Source organism: Poeciliopsis prolifica, unplaced genomic scaffold, assembly GCF_027474105.1.
Source record: "Poeciliopsis prolifica strain line A6 unplaced genomic scaffold, Auburn_PproV2 SCAFFOLD027, whole genome shotgun sequence".
Taxonomy (NCBI): Eukaryota; Metazoa; Chordata; class Actinopteri; order Cyprinodontiformes; family Poeciliidae; genus Poeciliopsis; species Poeciliopsis prolifica.
In genome coordinates this window covers 7,331,337-7,352,422 of record NW_026562402.1, presented here as the reverse complement: position 1 = coordinate 7,352,422, position 21,086 = coordinate 7,331,337, and the positions used below count along the sequence as shown (strand labels likewise).

General features: G+C 36.3%; 1 protein-coding gene across 1 annotated transcript in view; it reads left to right on the top strand.

Moving 5' to 3' along the window:
* Positions 1–21,086, top strand: part of sema3bl (sema domain, immunoglobulin domain (Ig), short basic domain, secreted, (semaphorin) 3bl) — a 60,644-nt gene that overhangs the window by 12,641 nt on the left and 26,917 nt on the right. Inside the window, exons 2-4 of the mRNA XM_055048722.1 lie at positions 9,047–9,207; positions 15,692–15,751; positions 20,534–20,653. Of these exons, the coding sequence (XP_054904697.1) occupies positions 9,047–9,207; positions 15,692–15,751; positions 20,534–20,653 (341 nt within the window). The remainder of the gene's footprint in view (positions 1–9,046; positions 9,208–15,691; positions 15,752–20,533; positions 20,654–21,086) is intronic.

Below are 21,086 nucleotides of genomic sequence, written 5' to 3'. Positions count from 1 at the left end.
AAACTAACTGTGTTGGTAACATGGCAAGAAAACGATGCAGGAGGAGCTTCATCAAGAAGCTTTTTTTTGTTTATCTACAATGCACAGCACATGTATATTTAGGAACACTAGAACTAGCAAAAAAATATTGCATGCTTTACTTTCTTCTTTGAAATGCACCTTAACATAATGCAAGCAGGGCAAGTATTGTATGGAAGGTAATGCAAAACCTGGGAGAGAAGAATGAAAAGGAGTGGGAGGGTGTGCAGTGTTTTTAGTCCACACAGCAGATTCCAGAAATATTTGACACTCTGCAATAATATACAACCAAGATCTAATGATACCCTGGGAAATCAGTCAGCAGTGTAATGAGTCTAATGAAACTTCGTCAGTGTGTTTGCGTGTCAGAGCTCAAGACAATTAAACGTAGAGGAGTAATATTTAGAGAAACAGCCAGTTTTGTCAGCTCTGATGTGGAAAGATGTGGCTGAACCAGAGACCTCTTTATTCATGCAGGGCATGGGTCTGGCATACATTTTGAAATACAGTTGGGTCTAATAGGCTTCAGATGTGTCCCCTTCTCTTTCTCTTTCTAAGCCAACGATAACACTGATAGCAATCACCCAGGTGTAGATATGCATGGGTGTAAACCTGTCTGAGGTTTAATACAGCTTACACTCTGCCGCCGAACAATTTGTACTTTGGAGATTTCAGCGCATGATTAAGAGTTTCGTGTTACCTTTTTGCTTTTAGAACAAGTAAATATTTCTTAGACTGTGGTTTTTTTTGGCATTACAGAATTTCCTCCTTGGACATTGAGACGTTTTTAAAGACAATTACTTTAATTGCATTTAAATCAAATTAGACACAACCTATAAAGCTGACTCATAAATACCTATTTCCAGAGTTTTGTTTAGAATTAATTAAAGTGTCTTCTGTGTACAGGAACATGGAAAGATGCTGTATCTTCAATGGTACAACAACAACAAAAAAAGGGAAATTCAAAAATATGACAATAAAATCCAAAGTACATGCAGCATACACTGGAAGATTAGGTAAATTAAAATAGATCGGATGACACTCAACTGATTGGAAATGCAGAAGGTGGAGAAAACAAGGAGCTAAAGTCAACATGGAGATTCAGAAATCTGGAGCCAAGTTTCCCAACTCAGAATAAATCACATAAGTTCGAAACAAGAAGCTAAAACCCCAAGCATGACAAACAATGACACAAAGAATACTGTCATTTACCAGAAGTCAGTCTAATGTTTGTAACAGTTTATTTATTGTCATAATAAAAAAGCTACTTCAAAAGCCAGGAGTATTGTTTGATCGTTAAAATTTTTTAAAATGATGCAGCTTTTCTGAAAATGGGTTAGCTTTGGAAAAATTAATTTGAAGAGAAGACATTTAATCAGTTTCCAATATTACCAGTAATGGCTGCATTTGTTTGTCATCCAAAACATAGGAATCCAAAACAACCGACTTTACTGTCAGCAGAGATGCTAAGCTGCATGTTTTTGGACTGTCAAATCATCTATAACAGCGCTGGGACACCTACCCAGAGAAAAATGATTATACAAACACAGGAAGGATGGAAAAAAAATCCTCCGCGGCTAAGAGTTTCCAGAGAAAACATTTCCTACTCATTGGACGGGAAAACTCCAATGTTTGCTGGTGTCACTTTCATCACAACTCATTTCTTCTAATCCTCATTCAGAAGTTTGATTACATTTCATTGTTCTTTGCGTAATGGTGAAATCATGTAAGCTCCCACATCAAAGAAAAACCGCAAACCACACAAGTGAATAAGACGTCCACATGTCCCTCCGCCAGTTCTGACAGGCATCTCACCAGGGCAGGCTGACTTAGCAGAACGCTGCATAAATTACTGCATAAACATCTCTGCAGATCTCACAACGGGGTGATGCAAAAGCTTAGGTTGGACACAGTGAAACCAGATGCTGCTTCGCCTGTCGCTTCGGTTTGGCACGTCTGCTGTTTGTGGATGCAGCGTTGGCCCGCTGCCTGCGGGGAAACGATACACATTGAAGACAGATGTTTCACCTTGGATGCTGTCAGAACTTTGCAGCTATATAAGGTCCACAGGCAAAAGATGGTTGAAGAAAAAAATGGCTCAAAGGAGGAAAAGAGATCAGGTTGCAAAGGGCAGAAAGTTGGGACGACTTCTAGACAGGCAGGAGAGATGAAACTACAGATATGGCATTTAAAGCAACTTCAAGAGACAAGAAATAACGAGACGGGGAATTAAGGATGAATGTGAGCATGATGGAGACGAGAAAAGGGGAATTATTGAAGGAAGAGAGGCACAGAAGAAAAGTCAGCAGGAGTTGAAATGTGGCTTGTGAGATGTTAGACGATGGTGTGACTTCAGCAGTGAAGTGATGAGTTACTGGAGTGATAACAAGCCACAGATGGAAGCTGTTAACTCACCTTTTATCCTGTGTTAGTGTCTGTGCGTAATACACTTTTATTTGCTAACATTTTTTGCTTTGGCTACAAAGAGATGTGTATATATCGATGATTTATGAAGTTTACAGGTGGAGCCGGAGAGAAGGAGACTTTAAAGAGGATTTTGCTTATGCTTCCAAATAAGTTCAGGAGAAATACAAATGCCACAAAGATGAAAGTTACACATCATGAGTTTGGTCAAGGAGCCACTTAATGTCCGCTCCTTTAAGCCATACAAGGGGAGGTAACTGGATGTTTTAACATGTTTTAACATGTTTTAACTGGATTGTAAATAACATACTAACCAAATGTTTGTACAACTAGTGGTTTTGTGTAAACCACAAGTTTCTCTTTGCCATAAGGTTTGCCTGTGCTAAATCTATCATTATGTTGTGACAGTATAATATGATACAGATAATCTGTGAAAAGATCAATCTTCTCCTCCATCCTCCAAATGGTACTGTTGCTGTCTGAAGAAATGTAATACTCCCTGTCAAAAACAACCAATCAGAGACAGGAGGAGGGACTTGGTGCTGTCAATCAAGCTCATGTACGTGCTCCTCCTAAATTGCAGCGAGATACCTCACCATTACAGAAAAACTCTGCTGAAGGGGGGAGGCTGTATTTTCTTTTTATAAAAGTTACATACTGTAGCTTCAACCACTAAATGAGTTTATCTGTGATGGTGTCATTTCTTTATTTTTATATGACCTAACAACCATCAAGGAATAAAAGTTCAATCTATTTTGATTGCGCCCAAACAGCAGTCAAGACATTCCTTTGAGCATGTCTCCAACCAGCACTCACGGAGAGTGTCTGTATTCAGAACTGTGACGATAATAATAAATAATAATAATAACTAGAAAATTCCTGAAGAAATTTAACTGGGGCCTGCCAAAGTGTGCCCGTCGGTTTGGACCCAGCGTTCTGATGCTAAACATTAGCATCCATGCTATAGAAAGCTGCAATGTCATCAATAGCATGTGGATAGTCACAAGCATGACTTACTGAACATGGGTAATAAGGGAAATAGCTATTACCTCATTTAAGGTAAAAGGCTAATGCTAATGCTCTGCCTTGCTGTGCAAGGCAGAGCCCTGACCTGAGTGAAAAAGATCATGCAGGATAATCCTATTGTAACCTTGCAAGGCAGAGCAAGGTTAGGGCTCTGCATAAGGCAGAGCCCTAACCTGAGTGAAAAAGATCATGCAAAATTATATCAATAATATCATATCATTACCCACAAATGAATCTTAAAGCTTTTATTTTGAAATTTTTATTGAGCTTGATTTTAAATGGTCAATCTCATCCCATGTTTAACACTGATTGGGTTAAATCAGACATACAATGGTGAAAAGAGCACTTACTTGATGTAAAAATTGTCAAGGCTTTTATTTTGAAATTTACATTAAGCTTAATTTTTAATGGTAACACTAATACCATGTGTAACAATGGAGTTTTGAAATAAGTTCTAAAATTCCCCCAAAAAACAAGTACTTGTCATCGCCAGCTGATTTCTCCTCAGTAGTAACTGACAGTTCCACCATGTTGTAGTTTTTATATTCACCTATGACCTCCTCTGTAGGCACGGAGTGTTCCGCCATGTTGTAGTCCAAACCTGCAGTCATTGTAGTTCTAAAGAGGAGGTCAACTGTCATGTCAGTGTGACAGAAAAGCAGAGACTTAATTCTAAGTGCTTGAAGCAGTTAGTTTTTCTGAAAGTCCTAGGAAAAATATTCAAGCTTTTATTTTGAAATTTTCATTAAGTTTGATTTTAAATGGCTAATCTAATCCCATGTGTTACAGTGATTTTGTTAAATCAGATATATAATGGTCAAAAGAGCACTTACTTGATGGAAAAATTGTCTAAGCTTTTATTTTGAAATTTTTATTAAGCTTAATTTAAAATTGCCACAGTAATCCTGTGTGTAACAATGGTTGGTTAAAATCAGTTATAAAATGCCCAAACACAAGTAGTTCTAAAGGCCATCTCCTTCCTCAGAGCTCTGCCATAATAAAAACTACAGTGATGCGTTTTTGTAGTCCTAATCAGCTGGCCCTGCTGTGTTCCATTGCTATGGTAATGGATCCTCTGCATGTTGAGAGTCAGACAGGATTCTATCAGTTTGAGGCAGCCATTTTCACTAAAATAGGCATGAGCCAGAAAGGAATCTTTAGGCTTTTATTTTGAAATTTTCAGTAAGCCTCATTTTAAATGTCCAATCTATTGACATGAGTAACAGTGATTGGGTTAAATCAGTTCTAAAATTCTCCAAACCGCAATTTATATAAAAAGTGTCAAGGCTTTTATTTTGAAATTTTCATTAAGCTTAATTTTTAATGGCAACACTAATTCCATGTGTAACTCTGGTGTTTTTAAATCAGTTCTAAAAATTTCCAAAAAACAAGTACTTCTTATGGCCAGCTCATTTCTCCTCAGTAGTAACGGACAGTTCTGCCATGTTGTAGTTCTGCCAATCAGCTCAGACTTCCTCTGTAGGCACGGAGTGTTCCGCCATGTTGTAGTTCTAACCTGCAGTCATTGTAGTTCTAAAGAGAAGGTCAACTCTCATGTCAGTGTGACACACAAAGAGAGACTTAATTCTAAACGGTTGAAGCAGTTAGTTTTTCTGAAAGGCCAGAGAGAAATATTCAAGCTTTTATTTTGAAATTTTCATGACGCTTAATGCAAAATTGACATACTAATCCCATGTGCAACAATGGTTGGTTAAAATCAGTTATAAAATGCCCAAAACACAAGTAGTTCTAAAGGCCAGCTCCTTCCTCAGAGCTCTGCCATTTTAAAAACTACAGTGATGCGTTTTTGTAGTCCTAATAATAATATTAATATTAATAATAATAACAATAATGGAGGAACTAGGTTCCGTTCTAAGAAAGGAATTCAAATAATTGACTTCTCAAATATTTGTGAGATGAGATAAAGGAAACTATGAAAATATGTGCAGATAATATGGCTTCTCAGGACATTAATCCTGAAAAATACCCAGAAAATGCATGGCAGCCTATTTTAGACTGAGCTCAAATTGCATATGCGACAGTGTCAGATGCATACGGAGGTGATTTTTGGGATGTTTTTCACATGAGGCACCACATCCTCCAATGCTTTAGAAATACACAGCAGATACAGAGTAGGATGAGGATATTAACATTCCATGGCTAATCATCTGGATGTTTCATCAGCTGGAAAATGTGCAACAGTGTTTGTGTTTTTGGTGAAAAAAACGGTTTCTCACAATCTTCTGAAACATGCCACACATGCCTGACAGTCTTTGTATTGTTTTGACTGACAACAACTATATATCTGCAGGGCAATGTTTATATAGAGACACATCATTTAATTAAGCACTGAGGTAAATAGATGGATCATCCGAAACATTTAGTAATGAAGCCTAATCTTCTGGAAACCCAGTACATATAATGCTCACATGTACTTTTTTCTTTTATATTTGCAGACAACATTGACAGTGTGTTACATTAGACAAAATGATACTGTAAAACAAAGATACTTCCTTTGAACATGGCTAAATTTAAAAATGAAGTTACCAGCAGTTTAGCTACATAAAAATAATAAAACCTGCATGCTTAGCATATAAATGGTTTGGGGTTTTTCATATGTCTCTAAAATCTTCTGCATTAAGACTTGGGATTTTGCATTATCTCAGAATCTGGCAAAGTGAAGCATTTAAGATGACATGACAACAGACTGCTGCGTAGCAATCCAAAACAACCACCAGAAAGATGGATGGAAAATGTTCAACACTCTGAGGTAATCGCATGTCTTTTCCAAGAACAGAGGAAGGTTGTGGATCCAGATCATTAAAATGCCAACAGTAATACTGTCTTCAATCTTTAAAATACTGAACTCTACTCATGTGCCACATAACTTATGGTCCTTTATTTGCTTTCTCTTGTGTGTGATCACAAAGAAGAGATTCATAGACATCTAAGATATTGACTCGGCCTTTAAAAGTTTTATTGATAATTCGACATACCTAAAATACATACACATCTGATATTGTGAAAGCGTACGATAATTTTTTCCTTCAGCACAATTACATTTTATATGAATTATAAAAGTGTAAACCCTAAAGGTAAATGTGAAATAAACTCAATGACAGATAAAAGGGCTCTGACGAATCATCAGAGGCAAACTAGGGTCAATATTGCTTTCCTTTTCTGTCTTTCCATATGATTCATGTTGTGAGTTCCAATAAATCCTTCAGACAGTGCTCTGTTTTCGGATTTCCTCAACGTCTTTATCTTTCTGCTCATTGTTGTCTGACTTTCTGTTGCTCAAAAACCACATTGTCATCCTGTTCTTCCCAATTTTCCTCTTCTTGCTCTAACTCGCTTTGTTCCTACTGTGAAAATCCCTGTTGCCTCCCGACTTCCTTTTTCCTCATTATTATGTTGCCAGCAGCTATAAAGCCTTCCTCTCATTGCTGCTAACTAGGGTGTTTTTGCAGAAATAATTATGATAATTTATGTCTTTGTGAGCATTACATAGAACAGGACTGTTCTAGAGTTTTTGGTTTTTTGATACCAATTTTAATTGAGCTGCTTTGAACTATATATACATACACACCCACACACACACACGCACACACGCATGCACACACACACCCACACACACCCACACCCACACACACATATATATATATGTAATAGCAGCCACTTCCACATGTTTAAGAGGGAATGTTTGTATGTGTTTTTTTTGTTTGTTTTGTTTTGGTTGATTTGATTTATCACATCATACCCTAATATAAATTTTAACCAAATGCTGAATGTCTCCTTTTATCCACTTAAAACCTCAAGTCTTGCATTATTTATTTTTTTTCACATCAAAAGGTTGAACAAAACCCTTTTGCCATCAGTTGCAGTGTTTTGCTGAAATATTTATACGTTTTTACAGTTTTCATGTCTTACCATGTCTTCATCCAAGCCAATAAATTACACAGTAAAGTAAATTTCAGAATGAGCTGTTTTGCATTGGTAAGCAGCTTTTGGACTTTTTTTTTTAATGGGAGCAACATGTGTAATCACCTCTTCCATGTAACTCGCAGATATGTTTTCCCTACTGTTGCCCCATTTCAAGGGAAATTAACAAACAGTGGTAACAGATTGTACAATTGCTTTTTAGCAACCAAAGATAACATTAACCAAACACCACTTTCTTTACTTTTTGTGCAATGTTTACTTTTATAAGGCACTCTATACTTGCATTTGCCTTCTGATAATTGGTGGTGGCTGGAGAGATTCTTCCAAATGAGCCGCTTGCACTGAGGTACAAGGCAGACTGCTAATACAATAAATCCAGGGCTCTAAAGCAAGCAAATTGAGGGGAAATAAATAAATAAAATAATATGAGCCTACAGGAAAGGTTTGATGTCTGGACCTTTGTGAGAGTGAGAAATGGAGATTTCTACTGAAAACAGATCCGCAGTGACGGACAAGGTGTGACGGGGTCTTCGAGCTTCACTCTGTCAATATGCTTTGCTGAGTGCTGAGTGACTCGAGCCCCATACTAACAATCCCCGTGTTTGCATGAGCATGTTTGCCTGGGTGAATTGGGTCGAGCGAGAGAGTGGTACAGATGAGTGATGAAAGATGGGCAGAAAGTCGATTCAGACCCGCATCTCCATCACCGAGGCTTTGACAATCACTTGACATCTTCTCACGCGCAACTTTTTCTCCTCATGTCTTTACCTTGGCAGAAAGAGAAGGAGTCGAAATATTAAAGAGCAGAGGCAAGCCGAAAAGATGAGATGGACCCAGATGTGAAACACGTGTTAAAAAGTGTTTAATGGCTTCATTGTATGGTTGATGCAATATGAAATGCTACATTTTGAATTATTATTTATATTGTAGACAAATGACAGACAATAACTTTAAAACAAAAAGACTTGTGGATGATTGGAAGATGTTGTTTTTCTGGCACTACATGTTGGCACTGTATATATCTACTCTGACACTCTGGAACATGACTGCTGAAAAATGAAATTGTAGTACCCTGAATGAACTTGCATACTTGGGAAGAAAAGGCAAACTCTATTCAGAAAGCTGGGATTTGGTTTGGTTTGCACTTGCATATTTAATGGAAACATTCACCTGCTAATTATCTATTTTTATTCAATGTACATTTTTTGTCTTAGTAGGATTTAAATTAGACTATTTTGATGGCTCTGAAAAAAAGAGTATTTGATTGTAGTAGGACCAAGGGAAATATGTTGCATTTGGTAGTTGAAGTTAGTATAATAATTAATGGGGAAATTTGAAAAACAATACAAGATGATATAAGAGGACCATCTGGAAATTGTTTCAGTGCTTGATACTTAACTTCTTAACCCCAAAACTAAGATGCATCATATGCTGAACTGTTAGATAATTGCATCCATGTTTCCTTGCAAAAGCTGAGAGCATGTTTGTGTTCCAAACACTGTGATGAGAGCAAGAACGGGTGCTTGGGAAAACTCTTCATGTGATGAAATGTGTCCCTCTGTCCTTCAGCAGGGACATCAAAACAACAAACTGTGTCACTCCAGCTAACTTTTTTTCTCCTCTGCTCTCTCTACAGACCTGCTGTCCACCAACAGGTCGTCCATCTTTAGCGGCCATGACGGCCAGCTGTCACTCAGCGCTGTCCTTCTTGATGAGTACCGCGATCGGCTCTTTCTGGGAGGTAAAGATGTCCTGTACTCTCTCATGCTGAGTCCCATCAGCAGTGAATCCAAAGAGGTGAGGTTTCACTATGCTTTAGACAGTTTGAGTTGAGGATATTTTTGTTCATATCAAGTTTTCTGTTGTAAAGATTGGCATAGAATTGCATATTTAATACACACTGAGTCACTTATTTATAAAAGCTGGAGTAATTCTGCAACTGGTCTCAGTCTGTAGGATGATGATATACGGGTAATGAGACACTGTAGGTTTAGGTTTTTTTTTTTCCCCAGAACTGTTCTTCTATACAGAACATCTGTTTAAATGAACTCTGCTATAAATCATGCACAAACAGGGAGTGGGGGGTCAAACCTGAGCAGACATATCATTTAATATTAGTGCAGTTGCATCATAGGTGAAATGTGGAAAATATTAAACACAATTCAACAAAAGATCGCTTTACAGATAAACAGCAAAGGATGACAGATTCCCAGATTCATGGTAAATTTATTGTTGTCTATCAATCCTTCCTTTGCTCTGTTTACCCTATAAACAGTGTATATCTTAGCATTATGTCCTTTTGCACTCTGAATAGTTACCTTCTAGACAATTCTATGTCAAATTTAATGTTTTTCTTCTGAACAGCTATAAAGGGGAAGCTCCTCATAAATCATTTCAGTAGTTATTATTGTAATATATCAACAGCAAAGATACAAGGATGGTTAAACTACGAGGGAGATATTCTTCTAGAGTCTGGATGTTTAAATATTTGTCATTATATTTATTTATTATTTTCGATTATTTTTGATAATCATGTATCAAAAATAACAAAATGTTGCCAAGCCAGTTCTAAAGTCAAGGCCATACAGTAATGTAATATTTTTGCATGAATGTGAAACAAATTTTCAACAAAAAGTTTGGAAAAGTTTTCATTTTCCTTAAACGTCACCAAAAACTGTAATGTATTTTACTGAAATTGTACCTGATAGTTCAGTGCAAAGTATTGCATAAAATGAAGTGGAAAAGTAGCATCGAGTTTAACCACACTTGACATTGGATAAAGAGAAAGCAGGGATGATGTTGTATGATTGCTCTTTCTACACCAAAACCAAAAGGACTTGGTGCTTTAGTTGCAGGTGTAGGTGGATCTGAAGTGTTGACTCAGAGAGGCTGAATACAACATGCATGAAGCACTTTTCAATTTTGTGTTTTAACCTTTCTAAAATTATTGAACTTATTGCAGAAACCATGTATTCTTTTCTTTCAGCTCCATTCGTATGTCACACAAAATCCCTTTTGTACATTAAAACTTATGGTTCTAATGTGACAAATTCTGAAAAATTTTGTATGTATGCAAGAAGATGAAAGTCAAGTAACAAGCCAGAGATGTCCTACTTATTAAAAACCCTCCAGAGGTGAAGATTAGTGGATTAATTAAACTCTGTCAGGTCAGAGTTTAAGTTTTTAAAACTTTTTAAAATAATAAAACTTATGAAACATGTATATTATGACACATGTTATGCATATACTGCAGTAAGTGATTCAAATCCTGTTAGATGGTGTTTTTTATCTAATATAATTCATTTCATGGATGAGTAAATCAAATGTGCTTAGGTACTACTGGTGGAGTCCTGAAACTTAGACTGAAAGCATGCAAGTCTTTTTTTTTTTGGGAAGACTAAGTCCTCAGGGAAATTGATGAGTTCAGTGTAAAACAAGATTTAATTTCACCAGCATGTGCTTCCCGGCTGGTCGAAGGGAAAATGTGCTGCATATGTTACATGTATTCATACTGTACCTTACAACAGTGCAGCCTTTACATATGTTCCATAAATGGCTTGTGGTGAACAAAGGTAACTTTTTAAAACCGATATTCCCACTGCGCTCCTGAAAGGAGCAGAAACAACACTCGCATGAGCGTGAATGTTCACTTTTTGACAAGTAAAAAAAAAATGTCTTGACTGACACAAACGGGATGTGTGAGTAGAGAAGTGAGATACACTGAAAAGTATATATCACGTACTTATGTCTGCCTCTTAATTTGTCTCTCAGGCCACAGTGAATACACAGACATTAGAAAACACTCATGTTTTAAAAGTTATCAACTTTACCTCCTAAAAAATGAATTTATTATCAGCAAGGAATCTGGTCTATATTCCACCACTTTAGGTAATATCACAGCATGCATTAGAAGCAGTGAAATTTTGTTTTTTCATAATCCAAGATGTTCAACAATGTTGCTAGGAAATATCAAATTTCCACTTGCTGCCACTTCTTGCCTGTTACAAGAAGTCAGAACTACAACTTAGTAACATTTTAAAACCACCAAAGGGAATCACTTCAAAAGTTATGGTGCTGTTTGTTATTCATTTATTGACTATTGTCATGTGGCTGTCATTTCAGCAGATAGTTAATGTTTGGTAGTTTTATTATTATAAATAAAGATGTTGCTTTAACAATGGCAAAAATGTGGAAAAAGAAAAATTATTCACTAATTCAAAGTCAATAAATTCCCATATTATAATTTGCATGAAAACCAAAATATATCATGTAAATCAGTTAAAATGTTTATTTGTCAGTGTTATAATGTTTATACAGTGGTATTCACTATAATATCTTTGGTTATTGCAGCATAAATAACATGTTCAGTCTTTCTTTGCTGCACAGGCCTGGAACTGGGACTGGCTGTCACAGACGTTTTATATGTTTCTGCACGTCCAGACAACTCGTTTATTTTGCCCAGTGTTTGGTTACGTGCGCTGAATAGTGTGAACTGTTCTACCTTGGTGATTCTCGTGATGGCATCTGTTCTGGCTCACTTAGCGTTGCTCAACTCAACAGGAATCCTTTCGGTGTGAAAGCAATACAGTGCTGGAACTGGTGTGTTGATAAAAGCACAGGGCGTGTTGAAAGTTAAAGTCTGTCCTTGGAGGACTGCATTTCTTATTTCTTGAGTGAGTTTTAATGGTCTTAGTCTTTCAGTCCAATATTTAAAACAAACAACATCGTATCACTGTTGGAACTTTGTTCATTACTGGTTTGGGTTTGGTTTCAAACCCAAAGGAAAAGGATAGTTGGTCCCAACGTTTGACAAAACTTAAGGTTAGTTTTCTCTTTTTGGGATGAGATTTATGCCTATTTTGTTGTATATTATTTGCAAATGGAGTTCATTAAAGCATTGGTGATTATCATGGCTCCAATCTTGGCTGAAAGTTAAAGTATTGTTTCTGGATCTACTGATCTCCTTTGGGTAATTTATTTACAGCAGCAGATTAAAGTCAAAAGACTGTGTGTCTTTATGAGTTATTTGTGTCTGGAAAGACGTCAGTAGTTTAAAGACTGTCTTTTATTTATAGATTTTAAAGATTAAAGAAATATTTGAAATCAAATGTCATGTTGTGGAGCCAGAAGTAAAGCATAAGGAGAGGGCTAGAGCGGCAGGTGAAGGCTGGCTGGCCTCCTGAAGCGTGCAAACCCAGAGATTTAGACAATAGATTGAATATTGCAACACAATGACTTGGACCTCTGGGACCTAAAATTGGGGCCGGGTGGATTTTAACAGTATAACAGTATCAGCAAAACGTGCCAGGTCAGAGTTTGTAGTGAGCCAATGACGTACGCACACATTAGTATGGAATATTCTGGATCAGGCCAAATAAAGATCTTTAGAGAGCCGAAGCATTTGGTTCCACCTTAATTTTTAACTTCATTTCATTAAACATAAAAACATATCATCTCTAATGATGGTTCAGTTTTAGAAAAAAAAATCTGCTCATAAAAGTAGATTGGATGTTTAAGAGAATATCCAATCCTTTAATAAGGAGATGGAGCTGTCTGACCAAGGTTATGTCAACTTTGCCATATTAGATTACAGCATAATCAAGATCTCCCAGTTTCTATACAGAATGTGAGTGAAAGTTGACATTTCCCAAATATTTTTCTCATTCAAAGAGATGTACGATAAAATAAAGCATGGAAATACCATTCAAATAATACAATATAATTCAGACTGGTTTACAGAAAATTAGAGGTACAAAGGTTTTTGAAGATTAGTGTGGTTTGACCCATTTTCCTGGTGTTGACTCTGTCAGCAGGATTTTGGATGAACTGCAGATGCCTGTGAAGATGCCATCACTGTAATCTAATCAAAGGGTTTTATTGAAAACCCTAAATTCTGTCAATGTTTTAAGTGTAAGATTAAAGTTTATTCTGTTTAAAAATTAAACTTTATGAGAATATCAGATGTAATTTCATCTCGATAATGATGTGTGTCTTGGATGCTTTCAGGTTTGCCAGCCTTGTTCCGTTTAATTAAGCCTTGATCTTTAACAATGTCTCTTGAGACCAAAAATAATGATTTCTTCATTTTCTCCATAAGGATGGATGGGTTTGTCCAGCTTAAATAAAACTTTTTGGTAGAATTTATAATTATTAAATTACATAAACCTAACTTCAGCTCAGTCTAAATCTTTTTTCTACAATTCTCACAATAAAATTATTTTTACAGTTTCACATATCTGCAACATCACTGAAGCATTCTCATAAAATTATTGAAACAATTCTGGAAATTATTTGGAAAGCCATGGATATTTTCTCAGTTTTCATGTAAGATTATTTTTTTAGACAAAAATTGCTAAATTATTGATAGTTGAGACATGTTTCTAAGGACACCACTTTGCTAAATGGATATGGTAAATATTATCCTGGCCATTGCCTTCCTGTGTTTGAAAAATGTTCTGACTTTCATCACAATCTGTGCTCCCCCTCCTTAACTCAGATTGTCTCCGGTCCATTTTCGACCGAACCAATCAGTGAACAGAAAGAGAAATGTGAACAACAGCATCAATTTTCTGTGCCGTTTTAGTTTGCCTGTAGTTTGAACAATGGCGGTAGAGGAAGTGAAGGAAGCCGTTCAGTCCGTGTCGGCCACTTTTCCAAATATTGAAATAACATCAACAGTTGCCTTGTTCGGGTCAGGACTTCTCTCTTTGCAGTGGAGGACAGTTGTTTACATTGAAGGCAATTTGTGATGAGCTTCTTATCATTGAACTGGCACATTACATACGTTACGGCCGAAAGGGTAAATTTTAAAACCTCAGCACAGTCCACACCTCCAGGAAGCAATCGTTTCTCAATAGTCCAGATCCTCTGGACTGGGCTGTTGATTCTTACCAGGCTGAGACAGTGAGGTTCCTCTTGTTTTCAGTTTTCACATTATTGATACAAATGAAACATAAAGTAGATTTGATTTATACAATTTTGGGTGGATGCGTTTAGTTATTCTGATTTACACCAAGTCCACTGGGAGGATTTTGGTGATTTTGAAGTTTATGTCAGAGGATATACAGTGTGCCTTACAGTTTTACAGCTGACATGAAATCCATGTGTAATTGGTACAAGAAGAGAATGTGGTTCAGCTTTGAGGCCAACAAGGCACTTTACTGCTTCTGATTCATTCTCACTCTGTCCCTATAGCTATGGCAGGAGCCCTAAACACATGCACATGTTCTCCATGCATATTCTGGAGTCAGTGAGCCAACCTAATGCAAGTCTGGATCATTTGTTTTTTCCCCCCACTGGTTGCTTTTATCTCCACTAGCCAAAACAAAGGCAGTTTCCTTCTGGGCCAGACAAATGCTTATTGTCTTTAGAAGTCGGTACAAAACAACAGTTTGACCCACATCACAGAACCTCAACAGAGGCAGGCCTGGACGTTTCTTTTTAGAAACAGCAAGTATTAATGCAACATTTGCAGACAGCAGTGGAAAGAATAGTCTCAGTGTCTTGGGAACAGTTTTCATTTCACACACGTCACCGAGAATCCAACAGATTTTCTCATTCGCGCCTCTTGGACTGTTGCAATGGGAATCCAGATGAAAAAAGAATAGAAAATCCCACTTTATATCTGCATGTTTTTTAAAACAGGCCTGTCACATTTAGTGTATTTTGAGAATAGTTTTGATTCTTGTTGCAGTTTCTCAACCTTATCCATACTCTTGAACAAAGAAAGAAAAATTCAATAATCTTTACATGCCAGGGCGCAACAGCATTTGTGAACAGAAAAAAAAATTCTTGACATGAGATCATAATACAGGTTCAATGTTTATTTAAAAAGAACTCCGTATGACTAAAGATGGGTGCGAAAACCGAACAGAATTTAATAAGACCTTTAAAAAACTTTATTGCTTCGTCTGAAATTACATCAGTTTAAAGCCTGCAAATTTTATGTACCATTTTCAAATATTACCTCAGTATGTACTATAAAGCTTTGGCTTGTCTACCGTGAAGTTCCCCCTTTGCTCATTAAAAACCTTCTGTAGTAAATTGCTTTTGATTTATCTGAACTTTAATCTTTTTGGACAATAATTTCCGTTTGATGATACTAAAGCTCAGTATGTGTTTGTTTTGTTTACCAGAAAATTGCGATAAAGCCGTCCCCCAAAGCAATTACATTTTGCTACATTGTCAAATAAAATGGGTGTTTGTATAATTTCATTGTTATGAGGCCTATTTTTCTCTTACTTCCTTTCTAAATGCCCCTTTGATTTGTCTTCCTTCACAGATCTACTGGCCCCCATTACCTGGAAACAGAGAAGACTGCATTCAGACGGGGAAGGAACAGGTACGCACTTCCACATCTTTACATGTCACAGCCACATGCTCAATGGATTTTATTTGGTTTAATGTGAAAAAACAACACAAAGTGGTGTGTAATTGCCTGGAGTTTCAACATAATGAGTCTCCAATATGTCTTTCAAGTATTCAGTGTTTTAACTCCACCTGGATTACAAATAAGTGTTTTATTTTCAGTTAATCTAAAACTACAGCTTTCTGGCCTCTAAACTATCCCTAAAGGAACAATTATATTTAAGAAACTAGTTTACCTAATGGAGAAAACAAACTTGGGGCTTAACAGTTATTGTAAGGTTTTTTTCTCCAATATCTACCAATGCTGTGTTTTACAAATGTTCTGTAGTTATGTGTAAAAGATTTTAACCACCTGTACTTTCTTTATTTTAATTTCCAACATGCATACTTTCTAGAAATGATTCTGAAATTTTAAAAAAAATCACCAAGTTCCCAGATTCTCCTAAGATTTTAACAACTATTTTTGTTAACATTATTGCTATGTATTTTCACATTTCACAGATTTTTCACTGAATTACTGTTTCACACTTGAACCTTCTCATAACAGCATGATGTGCACTACTTCAACCAGGAAGTAACGGTAGATGAAGCTCACAAGAACAAGACATTTCAGCAATAGGATTTAGAAAAGGTTAAGTTTTTCGGTTGACACAAAGTGAATATCTCACAAATCTCAAACTCAGTGTTTCAAAACTAGGTCAGCTCTAGAACATGACAAACGCCTTGGTGACCTCTGGTATAATTATCTGAGGAACTCCATAACTGCTAGACAGACTTTTATGAAAGCCATCAAAGTGTTGCAATATTCTGTGTCATGTGTTGCTCCTCTGCAGAGTGAAACTCTGTGCAGTTGTTATGTCATAAACACTAAATAAAGCAAATGAATGTAATGAGAGACATGCTAAAATGTAAAAAATCTGAACTCCTTTAACTTGCAAAACAATGTTGGTGCAAATAAAATTCAGAGTATGTTTTACAATTGTTTTGGAAACAAAACTCTTACAACTATTTTATTTTATTTTTTTCAGTCACACAGGGACTGCACGCTGACTGAGTTATAAAAATAATAAAATATTTGCAACTTCTTGCTCTCAAACAAGAAGTGTGACGGGCATCGCATCTGGAACGAGTTAGACTTTGTGTGTCCTCTGTGCTTTCACATATAAGTTATAAGCTTTGTTTGAAGTGGCAGGTGTCTTGGGTGTCTTATAGCAGTTTTATTGTGCATTTCTCATATGCTGTTCACAGGACTCATGCAGGAGAAGATGCATATGTGTGCAGAGGAGGCACAACACTTTATCAGAAAAGTCAAAAGAATGTGCATGTCGATGTCTTTCTGCATTCCTTCACAAATGCTGTTTTTTGTCAGTTGTTTGGTTTTAAACCGAGTGAAAGGGTTTCAGACACCGAACACTCAATTGCCTACTCAATTGAGTTTTCCTTTACTAAAATTAGTATTTGTTTGGTAACATAATAGGAGTTGTTATGAGTGTTGGAAAAAATTATCTCGTTCTATGTTGAAAGACTTTCCTGCCATGACTTCAGCCCTCTCTGGAAATGCATCATTTCTGACTTAAATAGTTGTAAAAACCAAACAACTGGATGGTCTAGTTCATCCAGCAATGTTGCTGTCCAGGTCTTACTCACACATGTGTCACTTTTATGTATTTGTTTATATGCTTCTTACAAGCATTATAGAGTCAAACTTATTTTCTATTCCATGTTGTTTACACTCCCAACCAAAATTCTCTCTCATTGACTTGTTTACTATTTGTTTACTTTTCAGGCAACCAGAACCTCTGAGACTAAGAGTTTCATTAATGATGAAAAAGGAACAGTTTTACCTCGCGGCGTTGATTTCAGCATTCTTCCTGTTGCATTGACATTTTGAAAATGAGCACAATTGTTACTTGTTTATTGGCAAAACTGTTTTACCAATAAATAAAACATAAGGTTACTCAGATTGAGAGATTTGCTCGATGCAATCGGCTTTGGTTCTCTGGATAGAAAACCTCCTATTAATTATTAGCAATAATTGATCAACTGAATTAGTTTATATTGTGTTACAACTATGACTTGCATGAATTGAACAGTTTTAAATTGGATGTGAATCCAATTATACAACTGGATGTTATGTAGCTAAGTGTTGAACTTCAACTCATCTGCTTTCAAATTACCTTTGTGGGAATTGTTAATGTTATATAATTAAACTGAATTAAACTGGTTAAAATATTTCTTGGTTTTACATTAATATGCTGAAATGTTCTAAACATTTGGTAAAAGATAGGATGAAATGTGACCAAAGATGCAGATTTCAAATGCTATACAGTTTCGGTAACGGCTTTTGGTATATTTTCTGAATCACTCTGTTCTTTTTTTGGAGGTTTGTAAAAAAAAAAAAAAGGTTTACACAATGTCTAGTGAGCAAGAGTTCAGCACGGAACAACCTCTGCCATTTTTTATGGTTACCAGAAAGTGTTTAAAAACATGCACCTTAATTGTCAATGTCGTACTGACAACACTGTTTGCAAGATCACTGAATTAGTCAAACTTCCACAAAATGATTGCATGTGGCCAGACAGTTGGGTTTCGTCAGCAATGAGGTCGTCATAAAAGTTCACTACACACTGACCCTTTGCCTGCTTTATGCCATCCAAAACCATTAAGCTCACTATTGCTTCACTGCAGTTTTATATCTGGATCGCCAAGCAGCACTGTGAACTCATACGGATCTAACTTTCTATCGTTTTACTGTTTTTAGACATCAGGGGATGAACTTTTATTGTATTCACATTTAACTGAACTTTTGAGTGATTGATGGAAACACATTTTCTTGCTTTTTTATGCTGTAAATTGCAAAGGCCTGGAGAAAACCTACTTAGCAATATGATATTACTCATATTTATTTGTATTAATGATTGAAATGGCAAAAAAGAAATATAACAATGTTTTGGATACAAAATTGTTCTTGTCAGAACTATTATTCACGCCAATGTGGTTTTTGTGGGCAACATAAAAAATATGTAGCATGTATTTCTGTGCAGGAATATTTGTGGTCACCCAAATCTTTCCTAATAATTAGAGCTAAATACAGGGAACATTGCTGGCCTTTGTCTTCACCAGATATTTATGCTGTAATTTTCAATTCTGGCCAGAAGAGATGAGTGTGTTAGATATCAAACCACTTCATTTTTTGCTGAACCACCCTTCCTCTGCTGCCACTTCTTCTCTGAAAGACCACACAGAATTGTAATACCCCAAATCCCTGAGTGAAAGGCTGCAGACATAATTCAGCTTTTCAACATTTCATTCCACGTTTTGGTCCCCACGGCACCTACAATTTCTAAGACATCTTTCTTGCTGAACATGAGGCGGATTTACACATGTTGGGTCCACTCAGCTCAGAGGGACATTGTGCATCCTGTTGCAAAACACAAAGTGAAATCCAATATTTTTTTTACTTGGCAGACTATCTGTGCCAAAACCTTTTTGACATTATACAACACTCAACATAAATGGCTTATTGTGCATTTTAAAATGCATGTTTGCATGTAAGCATCGATTTCCACATGGACTAGAAATGTTCCTCAACATTTCCAAATCAACAAGTCAAGGGTAGAATCTCAAATCTCTACTTTGCATTTTTTTTTTTTTTTTTGTCAGCACATGTTGAGGTTGTCTGTGATTGGCCAATTTGTAGGAAAGGTGACATTAGTGGTTCACTTTTCAGAGAAATCACTGAAATGTGAGGCTTCCATATGATATGTATTCAGATTTTGTCCTGTAATATCAGAAATACGTGTCTCACTTGATTGATTAAAGTTGTTTCTCAAATGGCTACAGTGTTGCTGAAGCACTGAAGCAAACTGGCAATTCAATTTCTTCTCGGTAGAAAACAATTTCTGGTCAGCTGCTGGTTTTATAACTCCTCTATATCTCCACATGCACATGAATCTTTGTAGAAATATAATACTTATATCCTTAGACATAAAGCCTTTTGGTTCTGTTCTTCTGTGTCACTAATTGTTTTTTTTTTTTTAATTAATTTATTTTTTTCTCTGAGAATTTGTCCATCACCGTTTTTAACTGTTTCAGTAAAATATCAACTTTTGTGATTTAGCCTTCATTTTTTTGTGTTTATTGTGGCATTTTTGCTTTTCCATAAACCTTTACGGGAAACTAAAACATTCTGCAGGCTGGATTGACTGTTTTATCAGTCATATTTTATGAGAAAAGTATGGACATATTTACGCTTGCATACAGGCATCCATTCTGTTTCTGAAGTTCTTTTGATATTTTCATAGTTTTTTTTTTTTTTTGCCAGTCATGGCTGCTGTCCATATGAGTAGTATGAGTATATGAGTAGTTGGAAAACTTTAAGATTTTATCAGATGACATTCTTCTTGGCCTTCACTGCAAACATATGTGATCAATAAGCCTCATTAAAAAACAAAAAAAAAAAAGTCATTTAGGCCATGGAAATGAGCTTATCTGCATTTTGATGACATTCACTATGATTTGATTTATTGTCTGGTTCTCCCTTTATTCGCCCAGATGTGTTTGTGTGCACAACAAAGTACTCTTTCATCATGCTTTTGGGCAGAGGTTTCCTGTTGACATACCATAAACATTTAGCCTCCTTTTTTTTAATGTTGCGAGCGCATAAGGGCTTTCTGCACTCAGACACTTTAATGACATACTCATGTCAGAGATGTAAAAAAGAGCCTTAATTAGTATGTGTGGATTTGTTTTGCAGGCGGAGTGTGCCAACTTTGTTCGCCTCCTGCAGCCGTACAATCGCACTCACATATTGGCCTGTGGTACCGGTGCGTTCCAGCCCATGTGTGCCTTTATCTATGTGGGCCACAGAGGAGAGGTAAGTGGAGGAGTGGAGGAACGTTGTGCATCTGTTCTTTGTCTGGATGGATATAATCAAACAACTTTGCACACACATGGAGCAACAAATAACGGGACTTTTGAGGAACCCTACGACCTTAACAAAAAAAAAAAATTTATGTTTTGGTGAATGTATATTAAACTATACCACATCATATTATCTGAATGAACTTTGAACTCTACATGTTAATTTCAATAGAGAAGATAAAAACATCAAAATTTCCACAAAAATGGCAATCATAGTCTTTGGTGCGAAATATAGGGCTTTTAACACATTTTTACACTAAAAGGTCAAAAATTTGCTTCTTTTTTAATTAAATCAATCTTTCACAGTGCAGGTTCTTCATTGAGGAACAATACATACAAGGTACTAGAAGAGTGAACAGCTAAGAATGAAAATTATAGACTGACTG